At 41.4% G+C, this 22,940-nt stretch overlaps 1 protein-coding gene and 1 non-coding gene across 2 annotated transcripts; both read left to right on the top strand.

The window, feature by feature from the left end:
- Positions 1-1,871: 1,871 nt before the first annotated feature.
- Positions 1,872-21,027, top strand: HSPA9 (heat shock protein family A (Hsp70) member 9). The gene is made up of 17 exons (XM_059174695.1): positions 1,872-2,061; positions 3,403-3,461; positions 3,693-3,780; positions 5,605-5,786; positions 6,905-7,029; positions 7,592-7,665; positions 7,748-7,854; positions 8,298-8,460; positions 8,920-9,012; positions 13,678-13,887; positions 15,721-15,948; positions 16,820-16,924; positions 17,462-17,579; positions 18,187-18,281; positions 18,606-18,698; positions 19,222-19,362; positions 19,679-21,027. Exons 1-17 carry the CDS (start codon positions 1,981-1,983, stop codon positions 19,754-19,756), a joined length of 2,040 nt encoding a protein of 679 aa, XP_059030678.1. The 5' UTR covers positions 1,872-1,980; the 3' UTR covers positions 19,757-21,027.
- LOC131832902 (small nucleolar RNA SNORD63) lies at positions 14,435-14,505 on the top strand. The gene has a single exon (XR_009354246.1). It is a non-coding gene; the product is annotated as a small nucleolar RNA SNORD63 (small nucleolar RNA).
- Positions 21,028-22,940: the final 1,913 nt, after the last annotated feature.

Here is a 22,940-nt window from a genome sequence, read left to right as displayed (position 1 = left end):
TCGTGGATTTCAGGTGTATGCAACAAGAGAAAAAAAAAGACTCTTAAGAGAACCAGTTGAGAAAAGAAGGAACTGAGAATATATGTATGCCAATTATTCCACTCAAACTCTTCCCTCCCTGCCATATACAACACAAGAATGTACAATTATCCATTTCCATAACATTTTGCTTCAATGTTTAATACTATTTGTCGTTCCTCTCTACGTCTTTTTCCATCAGTACATTGTTTTAAAATATAAATCTCTACAAATAGCGGTCATTAGCCTGTAACTTCGATGGCCTCATAAAAGTCTACGTCTTAGGGAATTAAAAAACAAAAGAAATGATAGAACATAAGCAGACTAGTTAGAATAATAAATAAGAGATAAGACTTAGGTAAGAGTGTGGGGTTAGTTTTTTTTGTTTTGTTTTTAGAATTTCACCTGCAACCAACATTATGTTTGACATTTATTCTTTTTTTTTAATTTTTAAAAAAAATTTTAAAGATATTTATTTATTTATTTGACAGAGAGAGATCACAAGTAGGCAGAGAGGCAGGCAAAGAGAGAGGAAGGGAAGCAGGCTCCCTGCTGAGCAGAGAGCCCGATGTGGGACTTGATCCCAGGACCCTGAGATCATGACCTGAGCTGAAGGCAGCGGCTTAACCCACTGAACCACCCAAGCGCCCGACATTTATTTTCTTACTCCCACTTCCAACCCCTCACAATGCAAACTCTAGTTACCTTCTTTCCATCCCAAACTTCCCCCATTTCGTTCAGAATGCCTCACACAGTCATGATCACTTAAGAGCAGAGCATCTCTCTTTCAAAACAGCACTGCTTCACCTTCAAAATCAAGCACAATCTCACTGTCATCTCACCAGTGAATTCACGTTTTGCTTTCACTGTACTCCTACCACTTAAAATCGTGTCTGACACGTGGTAGGCACTCCAGTACATATATGTTTCATCAGCGAACTCTATTTGAAAAACCTAAAGCGGTCACACAGCCTCAGCCCCTGGAAACCGGCACAAGGTTCGAGATGGGCCTGAGGAGCTTCAGGGAAGCCCAGCACAGGGCAGCGAGGGGTGGCTAGGAGCCTCAGCACAAATATTTTTCCTCTTGGGGGTCTGCACGACAATTAGCCTAACTCAACCCAACAAACTATGAAGGAAAGACTGCTTTAGTAGTTAGAACCCAGAGATCCTTGTGATAAACAGCATGAATTCGTCCGAGGTCTGCACACCCAGGTGCAGTTCAAATTACCACACCAGGCAACCAAATGACGAACAAGAGAGCAGAGCAACAAACATTCTGAGCCAAGAATTTTCACTGAACAAAGGCCCAGAGCAAGATGGCTCCCTTCTCCAGAAACTGGAGCGAGAAAAACGTCAACGCTCAGGGGCGTGTAAGCGCCGGGTCTCGCCCCGGGCTACAAGCCGGCCAAACTCACGTGCGCTGGGACGTCCAATGAGTGCTGCAGTTAGATTCCACCCCCGGTTTCCGCCGCTCCCTGTGCACATGCGCCTTAAGTGCGCAAGGGGATACAAGTTGCGCAGGCGCAGCAGGCCCCTCCTCTCACGCAACTGACGCAAGGACACTGTAATCGGTTCGTAATTTATCCGTGTGACCTTGTCTTTCCTGCCGCTGAGGACCGGGGCTATCCAAAGTGATGCCTTTATACCTCGCTTAGCTCCCTCGCCGCTCACTGAGCCCAGACCTGTTGCAGCCGAAACAAAAGGACACAATTTTTCCAGACATCGTGCTGCGATGCCTAATAGCCATACGTCCTAACTCCGGGAGTGGCTGTCACGTACTCTCTGGTCAGGCAACACGAGTAGCGCCTCAGCGGGAGAGTGGTCCTCTAGGCCGCAGCAACTAACCCCCGCCCCCCCGACCCCACGTGGTTGGAGGTTTCCAGAAGCGCTACCGCTGGGGCGCCGCGCAGCACTTAGCCGTCCGAACGCGTTTGCCGCTTCGTACTTCCACCATCTAGCGCCATGATAAGTGCCAGCCGAGCAGCGGCTGCTCGTCTTGTCGGCGCCGCAACCTCCCGGGGCCCCACAGCCGCGCGCCACAAGGTAGGGAATAGCTGGGCCTTCTCCGAGGGGCTCACGGCCTTGACCTCATGCTGCAGGCCTCGCCCTTCAGGCACAGAATTCTCCGGCACAGATCAGAGTGGTGGGAAGAAGATAACCAGCCTTCATTAATCAGTGCTGCCGTTGCAAGGTCTAACTCAGGATTGTGCTTCCATGTTTCAGGTTCTGCTGAGTCACACCTCTTAAAAGAGTATAGTTTTATTCTAGGAAGTAGCGGATAGTGTTTCTGACGGTCCTTTCAGTGGCTGTTGACACGGTTTTGGCCTTGGGGGCGAGGGACGCAGTTTTAGTTGGGAGAGAACAGCTGTTGTGGGTTTCGTTTAAATCTACAAGTCGAAGGGTGATTCTTCGCCTCCTCTAAAATGTGTGCTCGAAGACCCCGTTATTAGGGTGAAAAGAAAAAAGGAAAGTATCTTAGAAAAGTCAAAGCCAAGCACAGATTTTCTTTCTTAGGAACATTGGTCTGTAGTTCTCTCAAAAATTTTTGGCGTAAGATTGTCCTTTCTTGTTATTTCAGGAAAAATAAAATCAGGAAATAGCCATGGAGTAGTTGCTTACTGTGTAAGACTGAACATGTCTTCGGAGAACAGGACCTGGTCTCCTCTTTGCACTCACCATGGCGTTTAAAAAAAGGCTTGCGAGTATCCTGTGATTAGGTTTAATCCTGGTTTGAGGCCACTCCCGAAATTCTTTTCTAAACGACTCCAGGATTGCCAGTCCTGGTCCCCTTAAGGTGCTAGGTTAGGAAATGTCTCTGAGCAACTTACAGCTGCCAGCACACCTAGTAGGGTCTAGATACCTGTACACTGTTGCTGAGTATGAAATTGAGAAGTGTCTGGTTAGCGTTTTGTAAGGCAGTGATTCTCAACCGGGAACAATTTTGCCTCCTGCGGTGATGTCTGGACATAATTTTTAAAAATTTTGGGGGCCGACTGGCTTCTAGCAGTAGAGGCCAAGGATGCTGTTAAACATCCTACAATGCATGGAACAGCCGCTTGCAACAAAAATTTGGTTCATAAGTCAGCAGTGCCAAGGTTTGAAAATCAGTAGTGCTAAGTTGAGAAACCCCATTATAATTGAAGACGATTTTATGTGTGTGGGGGGGGTTCCATCTTATTTGGAAAATTCATGCTCAATTAAATTTTCTTCTATTTAAGTACCACAATACCTTTTATATATAAGATTTGATCTTTTCAGGTTATGGTTACCAGAATGAAGGTTTAGACTTTGTGTTCTTCAGAAGAATAATGGGAACAGGCTCAAGTTTTCATATTTGTTGATGCATTTTTATCTTTCTTTCTTTCTTTTTTTTTTTTTTTAAAGGATGGCTGGAATGGCCTTAGTCATGAAGCTTTTAGAATTGTTTCAAGGCGGGACTATGCGTAAGTATAACTTCGTTTCCTCTGAGAGGTAATAAATATTAAATCCTAGAGTGGTGGTCTCTAAACTTGTGCTTAACTCTTCCTTGAAGAAAAAAGTGACACATTTCTTAGAAGTTACAGATTATTTAATGCACAACTATTTACGCACAAGTTCTTGTGTATCCCTGCAACCGTTCTGGAGACCACTATTATGAAAACATTAACCGTAGCGTTATTTTTAATGTCTTTTAGATCAGAAGCAATCAAGGGAGCAGTTGTTGGTATTGATTTGGGCACTACCAACTCCTGTGTGGCGGTTATGGAAGGTAAACAAGCAAAGGTGAGCATGTTTGGAAGCTCTGGATCATATAGTAGTAGTAGTTAATACCCAGTCTGGAATTCTGTGTCCTTCGGCTTAGATGAGGGACTTTTTAGATTTTACTTATTAGTCAGAGGGGAGAGAGCACAAGCAGGGTCAACGGCAGAAGGAGATTCAAGCCCCCCGCTGAGCAAGGAGCCCACTGTGGGACTAGATCCCAGGATCTTGGGATCATGACCTGAGCCCAAAGCAGACGCTTAACCAACTGAGCCACCCAGGCATCCTGATAAGGGACATTCTTTTTTTTTTTTTTTTAAAGATTTTATTTATTTATTTGTCAGAGAGAGAGAGTGAGTGAGAGCGAGCACAGGCAGACAGAGTGGAAGGAAGAGTCAGAGGGAGAAGCAGGCTCCCTGCGGAGCAAGGAGCCTGATGTGGGACTCGATCCCAGGATACTGGGATCATGACCTGAGCCGAAGGCAGCTGCTTAACCAACTGAGCCACCCAGGCGTTCTGATAAGGGACATTCTTAAAGCTGTTTTTAGGAATTCTTGAGGTGAACCTTGGTTCTTAATTGCAAGGTGCAATTCCAGGATTTAATTATGTCCTGCCGTTAGAGGTAGAACTACTTAGGTTACCATTAGGACCAGTTTGGATGACTTGCTCTTTGGATTATTTCTGTTATCTGAGTCATGCATTTCTATAAGTCTGTTGAACCACGGAGGTGCAGGAAGAGTTTAGAAGCAAGTGAAGCGCCACGTAACGTGTAGGCTGCATCTTAGGAACTCTTGCTGTGATACAGGGAGGGACCTCATTGGTTTGTTCATAAAACCTTTATTCCCACTGGGTTCCTCTCAAGATGCAGAGCACTTGGGATTCTTGAATTGTTATTTTGGCAGATTTATTTATTTATTTATTTTTAAAGATTTTATTTATTTAGTTGAGAGAGAGACAGTGAGAGAGAGCATGAGAGGTGAGAAGGTCAGAGGGAGAAGCAGACTCCCCATGGAGCTGGGAGCCCGATGCGGGACTCGATCCCGGGACTCCAGGACCGTGACCTGAGCCGAAAGCAGTTGCTTAACCAACTGAGCCACCCAGGCGCCCGGCAGGTTTTTTTTTTAAATGCCTGAGACTAGGAGGCAGCATGAAAAAATTTAGTAGTAGATTTTTTTATTTTTATTTTTTAAGATTTTATTTATTTGACAGAGCATAAGCAGGAGGAGCTGCAGAGGGAGAGGTAGAAGCAGACTTCCCACTGAGGAGGGAGCCAGACATGGGGTTCAAACTCAGAACCCCAAGATCATGATCTGAGCCAGAGGCAGACACTTAACTGACTGAGCCACCCAGTTGCCCCTAGAAGTAGATTTAATTCCCTATACTGGCAGAAAGTGTACCTTGTTCCAGGATCCTACTGTGAAAGATTTGATTTCTATTTATTTTTTCATTTTTTTGTTTTTAGTTATCACTTGTTTCAAAGTAAAGGACTAAAGATAAATACTTTAGGGGCACCTAGGTGACTCATTTGGTTAAATGTCCAGCTCTTGATTTCAGCTCAGGTCATGGTGTTAGGGTTGTGCTATCGAGCCCCACATTGGTTCTGCACTCAGCTGAGTGTGTGTGTGTGTGTGTGTAATACATTTTTTTTTTAAAGTAAAAATACTTTAAACATGTACCTGACATAGTGGTTACTATGTCAGCATTCACAGAGCAGAAAGCATGCCCATTAGTACTGTTCTTGAACATTTGTTTCACGATAAGGGAGGTGTTTTGTCTTAAAATGATTGATAAAAGAGACTGGTGGTAGTGAGTGGAACCTCATTCTCTCTCTGTCTTTGGGAGTTTTAGGTGTTAGAAAATGCTGAAGGTGCCAGAACCACCCCTTCAGTTGTGGCCTTTACAGCAGATGGTGAGCGACTTGTTGGCATGCCGGCCAAGCGACAGGCTGTCACCAACCCAAACAACACATTCTATGCCACCAAGCGTCTCATTGGCCGGCGATATGATGATCCTGAAGTACAGAAAGATATGTGAGTAATGGGAAAAGCATAATTAACTCCCAGAGGCCACACAAAAAAATTTTTGCAGCAAGTTTCTTAGAGCATCTTCTGATATTTTTATACATTGTCTGTGGAGGCATGTCCTGCACCTACCAAAAGGGTTTTTCCTTCAAAAAAAAAATTCTTTTGCCTTCACATAATAGGTCTTTGCTATGTACTGACACGATGGGAAGATTTAGCTAGTCATTTCTGGATGACATAAATTGGTGTATCTTTGGTACACCAGGTAGAGAGAGGCAAGGTACATAGTGGCATGGGCTTTATCGTGTGTTAATCACCTAGGATTTCCAAGGTTTGTCCATGGTGATAGCATGTATCAGTATTTCATTCCTTTTTATGGCCAGATATTATTCCTTTGTATGGATATACTGTTGACCCTTAAACAGTATGGGATTGTAGTGCTGAGCCTTCATCCATTTGAACATCCATATATAAATTTTGACTACCCAGAAAGTTAGCTACTAATAGCCTGCTCTTAATCAGAAACCTTACAGATAACTAACATAGTCCAATTAACACCCATTTTGTATGTTATAAAGTATGTTAGAGTAAAAAGAAAGTTAAAAAGTCCTAAGGAGGAGGAACTATTTTTGTAGCATTATATTTACCCAAAAATATCTGCATATAGGTGGACCAGTGCATTTAGAACCCATGTTTAGGGGCAAGCGTATACTACTTTTGTTTATCCGTTAGTCAGTTAATGGATATATGGAGCTATTATGAGTACTACCAGAAAGAATACTGCCATAAACATCTGTGTACAGGCTTTTGTAAGGATCAGTTTTAATTTCTCTCAAGTAGATACCTAGTAATGGACTTGCTGGGTCATTAGATAACTCTCTAACCATTGCCAGAGCAGCAGCACAGATCTTTTGTTCAGCAGGAAATAATGTTCAGGTTTCACCAGGATGTTTTTACGTGTTAATGGTTACTTTCTAAAGGTTTTCATTAAATGGATTCCTGCCAAGTTTTTGTTTGTTGGCCATGGATCTCTTGGGATGGAGGATGGGCATTCATGGTATATGGTAGCCTTGTCATGATAGGTTGTACATGCACATTTTTTCAAATGCAATTTTTGTGTCTTTCAGTAAAAATGTGCCCTTTAAAATTGTCCGTGCCTCCAATGGAGATGCCTGGGTTGAAGCTCATGGAAAACTCTATTCTCCAAGTCAAATTGGAGCGTTCGTGTTGATGAAGATGAAAGAGACTGCAGGTGAGAATATTTAGTTCCTATCTGGGAAAGTTTGAAGAACTGGATGGTTTTTCACTTACATACCTCGATGTCCCTTGGATGAGTCTGTGGTGGTTGTTAGACAGAAAACCTAGAAATGGCACTGTTCCTCCTCACACATTCCCACATAATGAATTTATCTTCAGAGTTTTCCTAATGGTGGTTTAGCTTTTTCAGGATAGAGGGGTGGTATTCTGTATTGAAAGACAGAAGACTACACATTAATCTTTAAGCTCTGCTAAGTAAAATTTAAAACTTCCCATTTGGAGAAACTAGTGGCTGTTTTAAGTCTAAGAATAGGTCATTATAGCTGGGGAATCTTCACTATAATGTTAAAGGTGAGATACTGGGTTTTCAACCACTATCTTTAATTGGAATGTTTTCTGCGAGCTCTCTCTTGGTGTTAGGTCAGATGCGAAGAAACTTATGAGTTGTCTGTGGCTCCAAGAGGATAACACAAGTTGTTAGCCTACATGAGTAATTCTCTTAACTGTTTCATCTGACAGAGTCTCAGGATTGTTTTCATTCTTTAATTCTTTTCCAGAAAATTACTTGGGGCATACAGCAAAAAATGCTGTGATCACTGTTCCAGCTTATTTCAATGACTCTCAGAGACAGGTGAGTTCAGTTGGTTTTCCTGTTCAGGAAATACTTTATACTTAGGACACACGGTGGAAAATGCTTTTTTCTTTTCCTTTAGGCCACTAAGGATGCTGGCCAGATATCTGGACTAAATGTGCTTCGAGTAATTAATGAACCCACAGCTGCTGCTCTGGCCTACGGTCTAGACAAATCAGAAGACAAAATGTAAGTTTGTGTAGTAAACTCATTCATGGAACCATGAAAGTACTGGGCTGTAGTCTTTTGGGGGGGGGTATTCATATTGTCAAGTATTTATTTAAAATAGTGTTTGGGGATATCTGGCTGGCCCAGTCGGGTAGACCATGTCACTCTTGATCTCAGGATTATGAATTCAAGCCCAAGTTGGTTGCTGAGACTGCTTTTAAAAAAAAAAAAGAAAGAAAAAAACAGGTGATAGAGTCCTGTCAATTTTGCCTTTAAAAACGTAATTCATCTCTGTATTTATAAATAGCTATAAGGGCCATGTAGTAAAATACCTGTCATATAGGCAGTTATCCAGTTTCAGTATTACTCTTGAGGGGAAATCATCAAGTTTATGTTGGTTTAGTTATTAAAATTAATACTTTAGTGGCACATGTTCCATAAGGTCTTCTTTTTTTTCTTTCTAGCATTGCTGTATATGATTTAGGTGGTGGAACTTTTGATATTTCTATCCTGGAGATTCAGAAAGGTGTATTTGAGGTGAAGTCCACCAATGGAGATACGTTCTTAGGTGGTGAGGACTTTGACCAGGCCTTGCTACGACACATTGTGAAGGAATTCAAAAGAGAGGTTGGTTCCCAGTATAGTTACTATGTAGACATTGGAATGTTGAGAATTTTCTTTGACCTTAATAGAACATTGACTACAACGCTGAAACAATTGAATTTCAGTTCATTTGCATTTGCATTTCATTTCATGAGTGGAATGAAATACTCTGATTATTGTAGCTTCAGCTTGGGAATAAACAGATTAAGAAGGATATGGTACTGTGTATAATATTGGCAGAGAAATTCTGGGGACTCCTGTCTTGAGCCAGAACCCAGTGATTGGAAAGAACCGATTTGGATCCAGGCACAGATAGCCTTTACAGAATAAGGTTTCTTTTCCTTACAGATTTTTAAGGCAGTAAGTGATTCATGCTTATTTATTAAAGGATGGATCTGTTTTATGTTGTTAACATTATCACTGTATCATAAAATAGTATTTATCAGCTCGCTAATGCTAGTATTTTGTGTTCTCATTTTGTAGACGGGGGTTGATTTAACCAAAGACAACATGGCACTTCAGAGGGTTCGGGAAGCTGCTGAGAAGGCTAAGTGTGAACTCTCCTCATCTGTGCAGGTGGGATGTGGAAAAATCCCAACAGTTTTGATGTTTTCAGCCTTAATTTATTTGAATTCTGTGTTCTAATTTGCATGATGTCCGTCTGATCTTTTTATACTTTGCTGGTTGGTGTAAAAGCCCTCCATGAACAAAGGAGCAGTACTTTAAGGATGAGCCAGAATTTGTTAACCACCCAAATAAGAGGTTTTCTATATCAGAGCCAAAACATAATAATGATCTGAATTACATTGAATACATTTTATTTGCCTTAAAGGTACTGATTTTAAGATCTAGACTAGTAGCATACAAAATTAGAATCACTGGCCTAGAAATAATAGGACTCTCTAAGAACTGCTATTGTCTTCATTTCAGATAGCCCTTCAGGTGAGTCTCTTAATTGTCTGGTTTAATTATTTGGATCAGCAATCCAGAAAGTGAGCTATGAAACCTGGCTGAAGGCTGGGATATAGATACTTGTGTACTTTTCTTTTAGCATCAGAGTTGCTCAGCGCCTATAGAAGGGGTCAGCATGTGGTGTCCAGTCCTTCTCAAGAGGTGAAGCTTTAGTTTGCCATAACCACTAAGAACAACTATATAAAGCATGTTAGATCTGGGTCAGAGAGGCAACAAAATGGAAGGCAGGAGATCTGTTTCTGGGATCTCTGGTGGCAGCAGGAAAACCTTAACCCGTGACTACTTTAGTTGTTAATTTGATCATATACATTGGGTCATCTAGTGGGGGGAAACCCAGTTTTCTGTTTCGGTCCCCCCCCCCCCCCCCAGATGTGGATTTTTTTTTTTTTTTAAGATTATTTATTTATTTATTTGACAGAAATCACAAGTAGATGGAGAGGGAGGCAGAGAGAGAGAGAGGGAAGCAGGCTCTCTGCTCAGCAGAGAGCCCGATGCGGGACTCGATCCCAGGACTCCGAGATCACGACCCGAGCCGAAGGCAGCGGCCTAACCCACTGAGCCACCCAGGCGCCCCAGATGTGGATTTTTAAAAAGTTTTTTAAAGTAGCTATGAAGAGTGACAAAGTACAGAGTCATCCATAATTACGGTGTGCTTTGTCCCTGCTGTCATACAGAGTGGCAGAACTTTGCAATGTGATGGTTAGGATTAGAGTTGGAATACACAACACTGCTTTGGAGGTAGAGGTTGGTTTTTAGTGTGATTCTTACTGATAAGCATTTGGATTGTTTTTTCTAACATTTTGCTGGTAAAGCAGAGTGTGTTAAGCACTCTTTTTTTTTTTTTTTTTTTTTAATATTTTATTTATTTATTTGACAGACAGAGATCACAAGTAGGCAGAGAGGCAGGCATAGAGAGAGGAGGAAGCAGGCTCCCCGCCGAACAGAGAGCCCGATGCGGGCCTCGATCCCAGAACCCTGGAACCATGACCTGAGCTGAAGGCAGAGGCTTTAACCCACTGAGCCACCCAGGCGCCCCTGTGTTGAGCATTCTTGCATATTAATGTTTGTGCATGTTTAACTAGAGATTAGTAGAATGAATTTCTAGAAGCGTCACCTTCATGAGGTTTACAGTGTGGTATAGAGGTGTTTTGTTTTGTTTTGTTTTTTTAAGATTGATTTATTTAGAGAGCACGTTGCAGGGTAGGGGTAGAGCAGATTCCACCCAAGCAGATTTCCCGCTGAGCCCGTGCAGGGCTCCATTCCAGGACTGAGATCACGAGCCAAAATCAAGAGTCAGATACACAACCAACTGAGCCACCCAGGCACCCCAAAGATAAAATTAGGACATTGTATTAATAACTAGTCAAGCCAGAAGTAATGTGATTAAGAGTGGCCCTGTGGGGGGACCTAGGTGGCTCAGTGGGTTAAGCCTCTGCCTTCAGCTCGGGTCATGATCTCAGGGTCCTGGGATCGAGCCCCGCATTGAGTGCTCTGCTTGGTGGGGAGCCTGCTTTTCTCTCTCTCTCTCTCTCTCTCTCTCTCTCTCTCTCTCTGCTTGCCTCTCTGCCTAATTGTGATATCTCTGTCAAATAAGTTTTTTTTTTTAAATCTTAAAAAAAAAAAAAAGAGTGGCCCTGTAGACAGAATGATGGGATTCGAGTCCTTTTTCAATACTTAATAGCTGTGTGGCCTTAATAAATTATTTAACATTTCTGTTCTTTTATCTCTAACATGAGGACAATAGTGCTTTCTCCCTTAGAGTTATGAGGATTTCTAAATTGATACATGGTTAGGACGTGTCTTAAGTAGTAGTCTGAATTAAGTTATTGGGGCACATGGGTGGCTCAGTCAGTTAAGCATCTGCCTTCAGCTCAGGTCATGATACCAGGCTTCTGGGATCAAGCCCCGAATTGGGCTCCCTGCTTAGTGGGGAGTCTTCTTCTCTCTCTCCCCCTGCTTGTGTGTACATGTACACTTATTCTCTCTCTCTCAAAACCTTTAAATAAAAAAGTTAATGTAGTAAAAAAGCAAAGTTACATTTATAATTGTAAGAGAAACCTGATAAAGGTGTTTGACCTAAAAAGGGGAGTTTCTGAAAGATGTTCATAAGAGAAGGATAAAAGGTCAAGTAAATAACAAGGCTCTGGGGTAAAGACCTGAGAAAGGGCTAGTAGTTTGAGAGCAGGCATGCTAAGAAAGTGGAATATGAGAATAGAGGCTTTATAGGTTTGGGATTTGGGTCTGTCCTGACAAGAGTGAGTATAAACCAGTGAAAACTTTTTTTGAGAGATCTCTACACCCAACATGGGGCTTAAACTCATGAGATCAAGAGTCGCACACACTGCCCCCTGACCCAGCCAGTCACCCCTGTGAAAATTTAGGGGCAGTAATGTCAGATGTGGCTTATGACAAGTGCAGTGGCAGAAGTGGAGTAAAGAATTGTTCTGGGTTAGGAGAGTTCCTGTGGCAGAGGCAGCTTGAGTGGGAGAACCTTGGGAAGCTAATGTGGACCTGGACTAGAGTGTGAGAAACTGTTGAATTTTTGAGAGACAAGGGACAAAACTTGGTCACAGACTGGTTTTAGAGGGTTGAGAGTCCTGGAGTTCAAATTGTCAACATATAGCATAGAGAGAACTACATTAATAATGTCCATGTGAGGGGCGCCTGGGTGGCTTAGTGGGTTAAGGCCTCTGCCTTTGACTCAGGTCATGATCTCAGGGTCCTGGGCTCGAGCCCCGCATTGGGCTCTCTGCTCAGTAGGGAGCCTGCTTCCTCCTCTCTTTCTCTGCCTACTTGTGATCTCTGTCAAATAAATAAATAAAATCTTCAAAAAAAAAATGTCCGTGTGAGGATTTTTTAAATTAAATTTTAGAATTCCATTTGTCAGTTGTACTGCCTGTATTTCAAGTGATGAGCCATGTGTGGCTAGTGGCTGCTGAATTAAACAGCACAAATACAGAAAGTACTGTTGGGTATGTTTATATCATTAATTTTTATTTTCTGATTTGGTTTTATTAAAATTTTGCAAAGAAAGAAGAAATTGTCCATGGTGTTCTTTAGCAGTACTCAGGATCACTCTTTTATAGAAGGGATGTATGTTTTAAGTCTGGCTATTGAGCATTTAAATGCCTAGGGTAGTTTACCTGATGAGAGATGGTTAAGGATTTGTTCCTTCTTAGTCTTTTTCCTGTTGGCGTTGCTTTGATGTGAAATTGGAAGGGGGCGGAAAGTAATTTTGTTCCTGAGGTTCTACCATAGGACATGTGTTTCAGCATGATTAGTGAGTTTTGTTAGTCTAAATATTCTGAATCTAGGCCTTCCTAGGATTTGGGGTTTATTAAATAATGGCTATTACCTGCTATGGTTATAGCAGTGTTTGCTACTTACCATGAAGGTGATGGCAGTCAAGTCAGTCTTCAGAGTTACCTTTAGCATTTTTGTTGTAGCTTTCTTACCATCTTCTGAAACTCCGAAATCCCTGGCTTGGGGCAAGTTATTTGGTTCAAAGCATGCCTTTGACTTTATTGTGTATACACACATTGAGTTTTAGAAAACTTGGTGACTGAAAACAGTAGTGTGACTCCCTACGTATGTTTAGTGGGAGGACATTTTTTCATTTTCTATGTGGGGATTTTCCCTGCTCTTACATTCTTCACTGTTTTTTGTTTCTTTTTGTTTAAGATTTTATTTATTTGCAACAGAGAGCACGCAAGAGTATAAGCAGGAGGAGCAGCAGGCAGAGAAGAAGCATGCTCCATGCTGAGCAAGATCCCAGAATTCTGGGATCCTGACCTGAGCTGAAGGCAGACACTTCACTGAGCCACCCAAGCATCCCTACATTCTTATTTTTTTTTTTTTTAAGATTTTATTTATTTATTTGACAGAGAGAAATCACAAGTAGATGGAAAGGCAGGCAGAGAGAGAGAGAGGGAAGCAGGCTCCCTGCTGAGCAGAGAGCCCGATGCGGGACTCGATCCCAGGACCCTGAGATCATGACCTGAGCCAAAGGCAGCGGCTTAACCCACTGAGCCACCCAGGCGCCCCAGCATCCCTACATTCTTCTTTGTTCATTATAGATTCTAAATTTTTTGCCTCTGGGAAGAGAAGAGCTTGAATCTTAAGGACTCATTGTCTTTGGTGGCCATTCATTTAAAGTGGGTCTCTCTGTCCCTATAACTTTGGAAGTCTTCTAAGTGGGAGTATGGTCTTATTTTAATTGAAATATATAAAGAAACATCACAACTATTGCTCTCCTTGCTTTCTTTGCAGACCGACATTAATTTGCCATATCTTACGATGGATGCTTCTGGACCCAAGCATTTGAATATGAAGCTGACTCGTGCTCAGTTCGAAGGGATTGTCACTGATCTAATCAGGAGAACCATTGCCCCATGCCAGAAAGCCATGCAAGATGCAGAGGTCAGCAAGAGTGACATCGGAGAAGTGATTCTTGTTGGTGGCATGACTAGGATGCCCAAGGTATGGATCCATGGAATCTTTGGCATGGAAAAGCAGACAGGGCAAGCATATAATGTCTTCTCTGGACAAATGGTTTGTGTAAGGACATGAATATATGGCTTTCCTGCCACAGTGACCTGAAAGGGCAATGAGTTTCTTCTCTCACTAGAGTTCTTTTTTAGACTCTTTTGGACAGAGAGAGAGGGAACACAAGCAGGGAGAGGAAGAAGAAGGCTTCCTGCTGAGCCCGGAGCCCTATGTGGGGTTCAGTCCCAGGACCCTGGGATCATGACCTGAACCAAAGGCAGACACTTAATACCCAGGTGCCCAGCCTCTTTTTAAATTAAAGGTATCAGGAAAAGGATTGGGAAGGATCGGATGTCTTTGGGGTGGTAGCATGGAGGATCCTGAACTTCATTTTGGGGAGTATTTTTAGAAATGAAACAAAGTTTGACATCAGAGATAGCTTAAAACCTTGGTATTGTCTAGCTCTAGGGGCAGTTTTGGACAGGAATGTCTTCCTACCATGGTGTTTGGGCTTCTGGCTGCATCTTTTCAACAAGGATTTGTGCAGTGATGCATTTTATCAACACATCATTCTGATAAGACAGGTGTGTGGAAAACGAATGACTGAGCACAGAACCTGTTGAAGATGCAATTCTTGGCTGTAGCTTGATTAGAATTTTCATGGGCCTTGATAGAAATTTTCCTTTGTTGTTCCTGGGCTTTGGAGAATATGCACAGAATAAATTTGGAGAAAAAGAAGCTTTGAATCAGGAAGAGATCTTTAGGTTAACAAATTATCCCAGATGCTATTTAAGTAGCACTTTTTCCTACCATTAATAAAAGAAGCAGGAAGAACATGCTTCACATTAGCACCAGTGTTGAATTACTGAATTAACCACTACTGCTTGTAAGTTGGTCTGTAGAAGAGGAATTAGACTAACTAAATCCTGATGTCTTACACCCTCTGTTTCTGGTGGTGGTTTGTTTTTTAAGTAAATCTATGCTTCGCATGGAGCTCAACACTGGACTGGAACTCATGAACCTGAGATCAAGACCTGTTCTGAGATCAAGAGTTGGACACTTAATGAGTTGAGCCACCCATTCACCCCATGCACCCTCTGTTGCTTTTTTTTTCTTTTGAAGATTTTATTTTTTGAGAGAGTGAGCACATGAGCTGTGGGAGGAACAGAGGGAGAGGGACAAGCAGACTCTGCACCAAGTGCAGAGCCCAATGCAGCTGATCCCAGAACCCTAAGGTCTTGACCTGAACCAAAACCAAGAGTCTGAGGAAATCAAGAGTTCGATGCTAAACCAACTGTGCCATCGAGGCACCGCTTTACCCTCTGTTTCTAATTTAAAGTGTTGTATGGGAAACCCAGTAACAAAACGTAGATTTTTCTCATATCTTTCTTTCCAAGATTTTTTTTTTAAATTATTTGACAGACAGAGATCACAAGTAGGCAGAGAGAGAGGAAGAAGCAGGCTCCCCGCTGAACAGAGAGCCCAATGCAGGGCTTGATCCCAGGACCTTGGGATCATGACCTGAGCCGAAGGCAGAGGCTTTAACCCACTGAGCCACCCAGGCACACCGATTCTTCCCATATCTTAAAAGGGCTTAGGAATGATAGTCAAGTAAAGTATTTGAGTATTTCCCACTTGATACATTGAAGTCATTGAGAAAAACTCATATGAAATAGTAACTTGAATAAATACTCTTTGAAGCAGACTGTCCTAAGATTTGCTGTGATTTTGGGATACACTCTTCCCTTCTTGGGTAGTTATCCTTAGTAGTTAGTGACAGACTCTTTTATTATTTATTTATTTATTTATTTATTTTTGATGGCTTAGGTTCAGCAGACTGTACAGGATCTCTTTGGCCGAGCCCCAAGCAAAGCTGTAAACCCTGATGAGGCTGTGGCCATTGGAGCTGCCATTCAGGGAGGTGTGTTAGCTGGTGATGTCACAGATGTGCTGCTCCTCGATGTCACTCCCTTGTCTCTGGGTATTGAGACTCTGGGAGGTGTTTTTACCAAACTTATCAACAGAAACACCACTATCCCAACCAAGAAAAGCCAGGTAAGAATCACCTACTCCTCCATTGTCCCAGAGATACGAGGGTCTGTGAGGGACGTGACTGCGTCCTCCTTATGTGAGCTTTTATTAGAAAACTTCATTTTTGTCTTGGAAGTCCATACTAGTTGAATGTGAGTGCTAAGAATCTTGTGTTCTGTTCTCTTCTGTTGTTCCTGAAAAATTTTTCTTTACATGTCAGCCAGCAGTGATTAGAGGGAGGGTATCAATCTTCTTCTTCAGGGGATTTAAGTAACTTTGCAAAAAGGAGCCTCATCATTTGGGACTAAATTCCCTGTACTTGTCTGTTCTGAAAGGCAGTAAAGAGGAGGACATGGCCAAGATTAAGAGAACGTACTTGTTTTGTGGGTGTATGATGGGGTTCCTTAGATAGCAAGCAAGGCTACTTGGACAGTGGCTTGCTCAACCTTAGATTAAGAATTATTTCCCGCCTTTCCCAGTTTTGATGTTTTTCTGAAAAGCTGTTAATACTAAATGGAAATGGATATGTGTATTGCCAACACATCACTGAAGAGAACTATGGTGACTTTGCGTGACTAAGCATAAATAAAATGTCTGTGACCTGTTTCTTCAGATGAGCATGTTTCAGCATCTCACTTTATTAGCTCCTTTTGAGGCCGTTTACTAATGTATCTTTGTATAGTGTATTTGCTTAGCTGAAACAATAGCTGTTGTACACTCTTTGTGCTACTCCTACTCCAGTTCCCTGCAAAGACATAAATAAGTCTTTATTCTGAACGTGGTGTGGATTGGGATTCTGAAGTGTTGAGATGTGAGTTTCTTTCTTTGGTTTGCACTTTATATAAGGGAAGCAACCCATTCAGATTGCCAACCCAGGGAGTTTCTTTGTTCCTAGGTGTTTTCTACAGCTGCTGATGGTCAGACTCAAGTGGAGATTAAAGTGTGTCAGGGTGAGAGAGAGATGGCTGGAGACAACAAACTTCTTGGACAGTTTACTTTGGTAGGTATCAGGAATCCTGGATACTGTACTCGTCATTCTCTTTCCATACAGTTAGACTACATTTTAATCCTTAATGATACCACAAAAAACTGTTAAAACACACGGGGACCTAGTCTGTGTTACCTTGACTTTGATTTTTACCTGAAAGTGTTGCTTGTTATCTGATGTCTTAGGAACTTCATTAAGAAATTGATGAACACAAGAGCCAGGAAAATATAACAAAGTTAGGAAAAATCTCCAATTACTATTTAAGACCTTTTGATATTGGCTCCTGTTCAGCATTGTTATTGGTTCTTGGTGAAATGAACAGATTTTTCCTCTCATTCACTGGTCCTCAGATACATAAAGCCATGATGGCTACTTGCTGTCACGAAGCTATTTCAGGTAGCAATGAAATTACCACCCTTATTATGAATTTGTGTTTTTTTATACATTTTATTTGTTCTTCCTAGGAACAAGTAAGACTATATAGATTTGGAAATAGAACACTGGACCTCTCATGAGAGGAACTTAACTCCGTATATTTATTTATTTTAGATTGGAATTCCCCCAGCCCCTCGTGGAGTCCCTCAGATTGAAGTTACATTTGACATTGATGCCAATGGGATTGTACATGTTTCAGCAAAAGATAAGGGTACAGGACGTGAGCAGCAGAGTAAGTGTTTTTATTTATCCAACTGTAAGAGTGAGGCAAGGGACCTTGAAGTTCCTTTGTTTGAGAAACAGATCTTCTATGTTGTACATAGCTTTACCCCCACCCTTAGTGGAGGATGAATCCTCTTTGTTCCTTTTCTCCTTGGTTGGCAGATTACATTAAACAGGTATGGTGTTTATTACCTCAAATAGGCAGGCACTGGGCTTCTGGATCAGTGAAGTGTTGGTAGGCAGGCAAGTCGGTTAATCTATGTTATTTCAAGACCCTTGGTTTCCTTTTTTTTTTTTTTTAAGATTTTATTTATTTGACAGACACAGATCACAAGTAGGCAAAGAGGCAGGCAGAGAGGGAGAATCAGGCTCCCTGCTGAGCAGAGAGCCCAATGTGGGGCTCAATCCCAGGACCCTGGGATCATGACCTGAGCCAAAGGCAGAGGCTTAACCCACTGAACCACCCAGGCCCCTCCTTTTTATATTATAAGGACAAGAGTATTCTTTTTATTACATATCAAAATTGGTTACTCTGTACAGGTGTATTCTTTTTCTTAATAGAATAAGCAGATATTTTTACCTAAATAATAATAAGATGCCTTTCTTTCTCACTATAGTCGTGATCCAGTCTTCCGGTGGGTTAAGCAAAGATGATATTGAAAATATGGTTAAAAATGCAGAAAAGTATGCGGAAGAAGACCGGCGAAAGAAGGTAACTACTTTCTGCTCTTGCAGTTGGGAAGTGAAAGGGGGAATATGGATACATGAATTTATTTTTCCTCTCTTTGCTCATAACTTTTGTGTAGAATCCCTTTCTTATGCTCAGTCTTTCAGTATCAGAATTCTTATGTTCTCCAGTCCAGCTGTAATCACTTACAGACATCCTAGACTCTTTCAGACCACAATAACTTGGTTTTGTTTTTTTTTTTACTCTGTAACTATATGCATCACTTAAGCATGTTGTCTAGCTTGGTGGGGACATTCAACCAATTGCTTGATTGGGAAGTCTTCATACTAAATTTCTGATTTTTATTAGGAACGAGTTGAAGCTGTTAATATGGCTGAAGGAATTATTCATGACACAGAAACAAAAATGGAAGAATTCAAGGACCAATTGCCTGCTGATGAAGTGAGTCCTCTTTTAAAATAGTTAATGAAGTTAGGCATTGTCACCAATGGCAGTGAAGTGGGATTTTTTCGTTTTTTAAGATTCTGTGTATTTGAGAGAGACCAAGCACAAGCAGGGGGTAAGAGCAGAGGGAAAAGGAGAAGCAGACTCCCTGCTAAGCAAGGAGCCCAATGTGTGGCTCATTCCGAGGACCGTGGGACTCCCAACAGCCAAAGGCAGATGCTTAACCAACTGAGCCACCCAAGCACCCTTTTTAAGTTTTTCTCCGTGAGTCTTGATAAGAATTCAGTGATATTTTTTGTTTCTCAAGGCTTTTTATTCCCATTTTTCACAAAAACTTTGATTTGGGACCATTTTATAAATAAGGAAATGGAGATATAATTCTAAAGATGAGTTTTAAAAAAAAACCTTAAAGATGAATCCTCTATCGGTGATAGGAATTTCTTAATGTTTCTATTACTGCTACATAAAATGGGATAAGAAACCCAGAAAAAGAGTTTGGTTTTTTGGTTTTGTTTTTAAGTGCAATAAGCTAAAAGAAGAGATTTCCAAAATGAGGGAACTTCTGGCTCGGAAAGACAGCGAAACAGGAGAAAACATAAGGCAGGCAGCATCTTCCCTTCAGCAGGCATCACTGAAGCTCTTCGAAATGGCATACAAAAAGGTACAAGGGCTGAAGGGCACATCCCTAACTTGATCTTAATAGAACTGTTGATTACTGTTGTTACTGATGGCAGTGTACATGGCCATTTTATTGGAACTGGGAGTACTGGAGTTGGAAATACTCTTGCATTCTTGACTCTGCATTGGGAGGGAGGGTGATAGCAGTCAGAAGGAGGGCTGCACAGAAACCACCAATAATGTACAAGGAGGGAGGGAGAGTGGAATAGGCTAGATATGCCTCCTCCATTTTTTTAGTTTATCAAAGTACAAACTGTCAGACTTAATACTGAATGAGTTGCTCTCAAATATTTTAACAGATGGCATCTGAGCGAGAAGGCTCTGGAAGTTCTGGCACTGGGGAACAAAAGGAAGATCAAAAGGAGGAAAAACAGTAGTAACAATAAACTTTGGAGTCAAAATACGACGCTTGGGAGTGAAGGGATTTCCTGAGCAGAAATGGGCAAACTTCAGTCTTTTACTGTGTTTTTGCAGTATTCTATATATAATTTCCTTAATATGTAAATTTAGTGAGAATTAGCTAATAATTAATGAGAATTTCAACCATACAAAGTTCATAGTACTTTCTCATTTTTTCAGCAGCATGTAAAGGGTGGGGAGGGAGGATGATTTATGGATAATTATTGAAACAATGTTTTGTGCTTTAGTACCCATATTTTCAAGAGGTGAAACTACCTCGAAACATAATAATGAAGGTAGTCAGCCATAGACCTGGAATGAGATCATACGGGGATGGGATCCTTCTAGTTAACTGAGAACTACTACACCAGCCTGTTAAATACCTAACAAGGTGTTCTTTAACTGAGGCTTTGCAAGGCAAGCCAGCTGTGTCACATTGGGAGGTAGGGCACGAGTAACTATATCAATGGAAAAATAGCTGGAATATACAGCTTTAAAATAGGGTTCCTTAACTTCCCTAAGGCATATTTTTCTAGCTATCTTCTGTTCTGTGACTGGCACTTGTGTCCTTGTTGATTTTTTTTTTTTTTTTTTTTTGATCATTCTTTTTTTTTAAATAAATACAAAAAGCATCTTGATCTCTTGTTTTTGAGGAGTGATGCTCTGGAGATTTAGCTTCAGGAATAGGACATGAATCCTACTTCCCAATTCCCTGACCTAAAAAGTCACTCAGGTTTCTAACACTGGCCAAAATTCAGGATTTGGAAGGGCTAGTATAATGAAATACTATTACCAAGGACAATCAATCAGGATTGGACTCTTTCTACATTTCTCCTGTTTAATCCTGAATGAGTTGCCTTGTCCCATACTCTCTGATACAGTTCTGGTTAAATGCTGACACCTTCAGAAGCAGAAGGGTGACTATCTTTCCTATATTAGTTAAGTGTGAAGAATTATTTACCAAAAGTTTTCCAACAGTCTCCCCCACCCCTTTTTGCAAATTACTGTCATATACCATGTCCAAAGGAATCTGTCAGTCAAGAACATGGCCTTAGACCCCATCAGATGTAATGCCTCCTTTCATTCTATGAGATCTAAAAATGAAATTGATGTATAATTAAGTCAATATAGTGCTCTAATGTGAAGGAGATTGTTTACACAAGTATTACATTCCTGAAAAATTAAGTGTTCCTTAACACCCATGTAAACATTTCTGGAGATTCATATGAAAAATAAATTTTAGGCTCAAGTTTTCAGTTATGTGAACACTTGGGAACCTTGTGGGATGTGCAATTCTTTGTGAAAGATTATCTAATGGCATGTTGGAAGTTACTTATTTAGTATCTCTGGTCAGTGTTTGCCCACTGAATGTCTCTAGAGTCTCCCAATCTTTGTGATAATAAGCCCCTCAAGGACTTCTAAAGCACCCCAGGTAAGAACTAGTAGTTTTTTATTAAAGGTCCATCTTTGGCATCAGGTAAAAGAGCTGCTTGGAAAGGCACTCAGAGATACAATCTCAAGCTACTCCATGTGTAGCAAACAGAGCAGCATTTCAGGTACCTAACAGTAAAAATTCTAAATGGTACAAACAACTTTGAAAGGCAAAAGTCTTTCTTGAGGTATAGTCTCCCTTTTGTGGTGATAACTGCCCTGACAGGGCCCAAAAGGAACTGATGGTTTTCCTTCCTAAGTAGTCTTTCCAGTTAGAATAAATGTGCTTCTTAGACTTGCCTAAACAAAAAAAGTCAATAAATTTTAGCCACTGTCAATGTACATCCAGAACTACCTTCTTCACTCCTACCAATGAGTATAATTTACTTGTTGGGTTCTTCCAAGTAGTTTTCCCCCACTTAAAATCACACCCTTGCCACTCTGGTCATTTCCCGTAATAGTCAGTAACCAGAAATCACAAGTGGCATTTCAGGGTGCCCAGGTGGCTCAGTTAAACATCTGACTCTTGATTTTAGGCTCAGGTCATGATCTCCAGAGTTGCGGGATAATCCCGCAACTGGCACGCTCCACGCTAAGTGAGGAGTCTGCTTCAAATCTCTCTGCCTACTCCCTGGTCTTAGGCATGCACATCCTCCCCCCCCCCTCCCCTGCCCTTTCAAATATTTGAAAACAATCACATGGGAGCATTTGTGTCCTTTTCAGTAAGAATGGTTCCTTTACGATTTTGTTAGAGAAAGCAAGCACAAGCGGGAGAAGCAGTAGGCAGAGGGAGAAGCAGGCTCCTTATGTGACCCTGGGATCATGACCTGAGCCAAGGCAGATACTTAGCCAAATGAGCTACCCAGACATAGAATACTGACTTGAAGGTACAGGCCATTTAGTTTACAGAATGGACCTTGTCACCTGATGATTTCCTTGAGTTCAGAGTCATGTACATAGGTGTTCTATCAATGTATCAATTACCAAGAAGAATAAGATGCTCTGCTCCATATTTCATTTTGAAGATACTTTTAGTAAGCTACTAAGGTGGCTTAATTTTAAGTATAACAGTTACATTAGAAATGCTATAGCAAGAAGAAACAGTAAAGGTAAAAGCAAATTCTTACAGAAGGTACATGAGCTTAAAAGTGAGAGACAATCCAGACCTTGAAAATAAACTAAGCAAAGGCTGTTCACTATTTCAGATACCACTGTGACTCCATTCTGCAGTCCTAAGGCTGCTTTGTAAGAACTGTCTCCTTTCCTCTAGTATCAGAATAATGAAACGGATGAAAGCTTAAATAAAGGAACTATAGGGTGACCTACATTACTCAATCTGTACAGCATGGAGGCAATTTAGCAATTACAGAAAGAACCAGTGAAAGTCATTTCCACAGGTTAAAAACGACTCAGCAATTTGATAATGCTTAAACCTAATACAATGCCTCATTATCAAACCCGTTTCTGCTGCAGCAGGTCACAAAGCAGAGATTTGGGGGAGGGACCTGCAGAAGGGGAGAGAATCTTAGCAGGTTCTGTATCTAGCACTGAGCCTAACACTGGACTACATCTCACAACCCTGAGATCATGACCTGAGCCAAAATCAGTGTTACACTTCTAATAGACTAGAAGTGTACTGGGCCACTCAGGTGACCCAGTAAGAAGATAATCTTGACCCTAAAGAGAACACTGCAGCTGAATCAGCCTTTAATAACTATGAGTTTCAAGTCT

Source organism: Mustela lutreola, chromosome 5, assembly GCF_030435805.1.
Source record: "Mustela lutreola isolate mMusLut2 chromosome 5, mMusLut2.pri, whole genome shotgun sequence".
Classification (NCBI taxonomy): Eukaryota; Metazoa; Chordata; class Mammalia; order Carnivora; family Mustelidae; genus Mustela; species Mustela lutreola.
The sequence above is the reverse complement of the archived record's forward strand: the minus strand, read 5'-3'. Positions and strand labels throughout refer to the sequence as shown.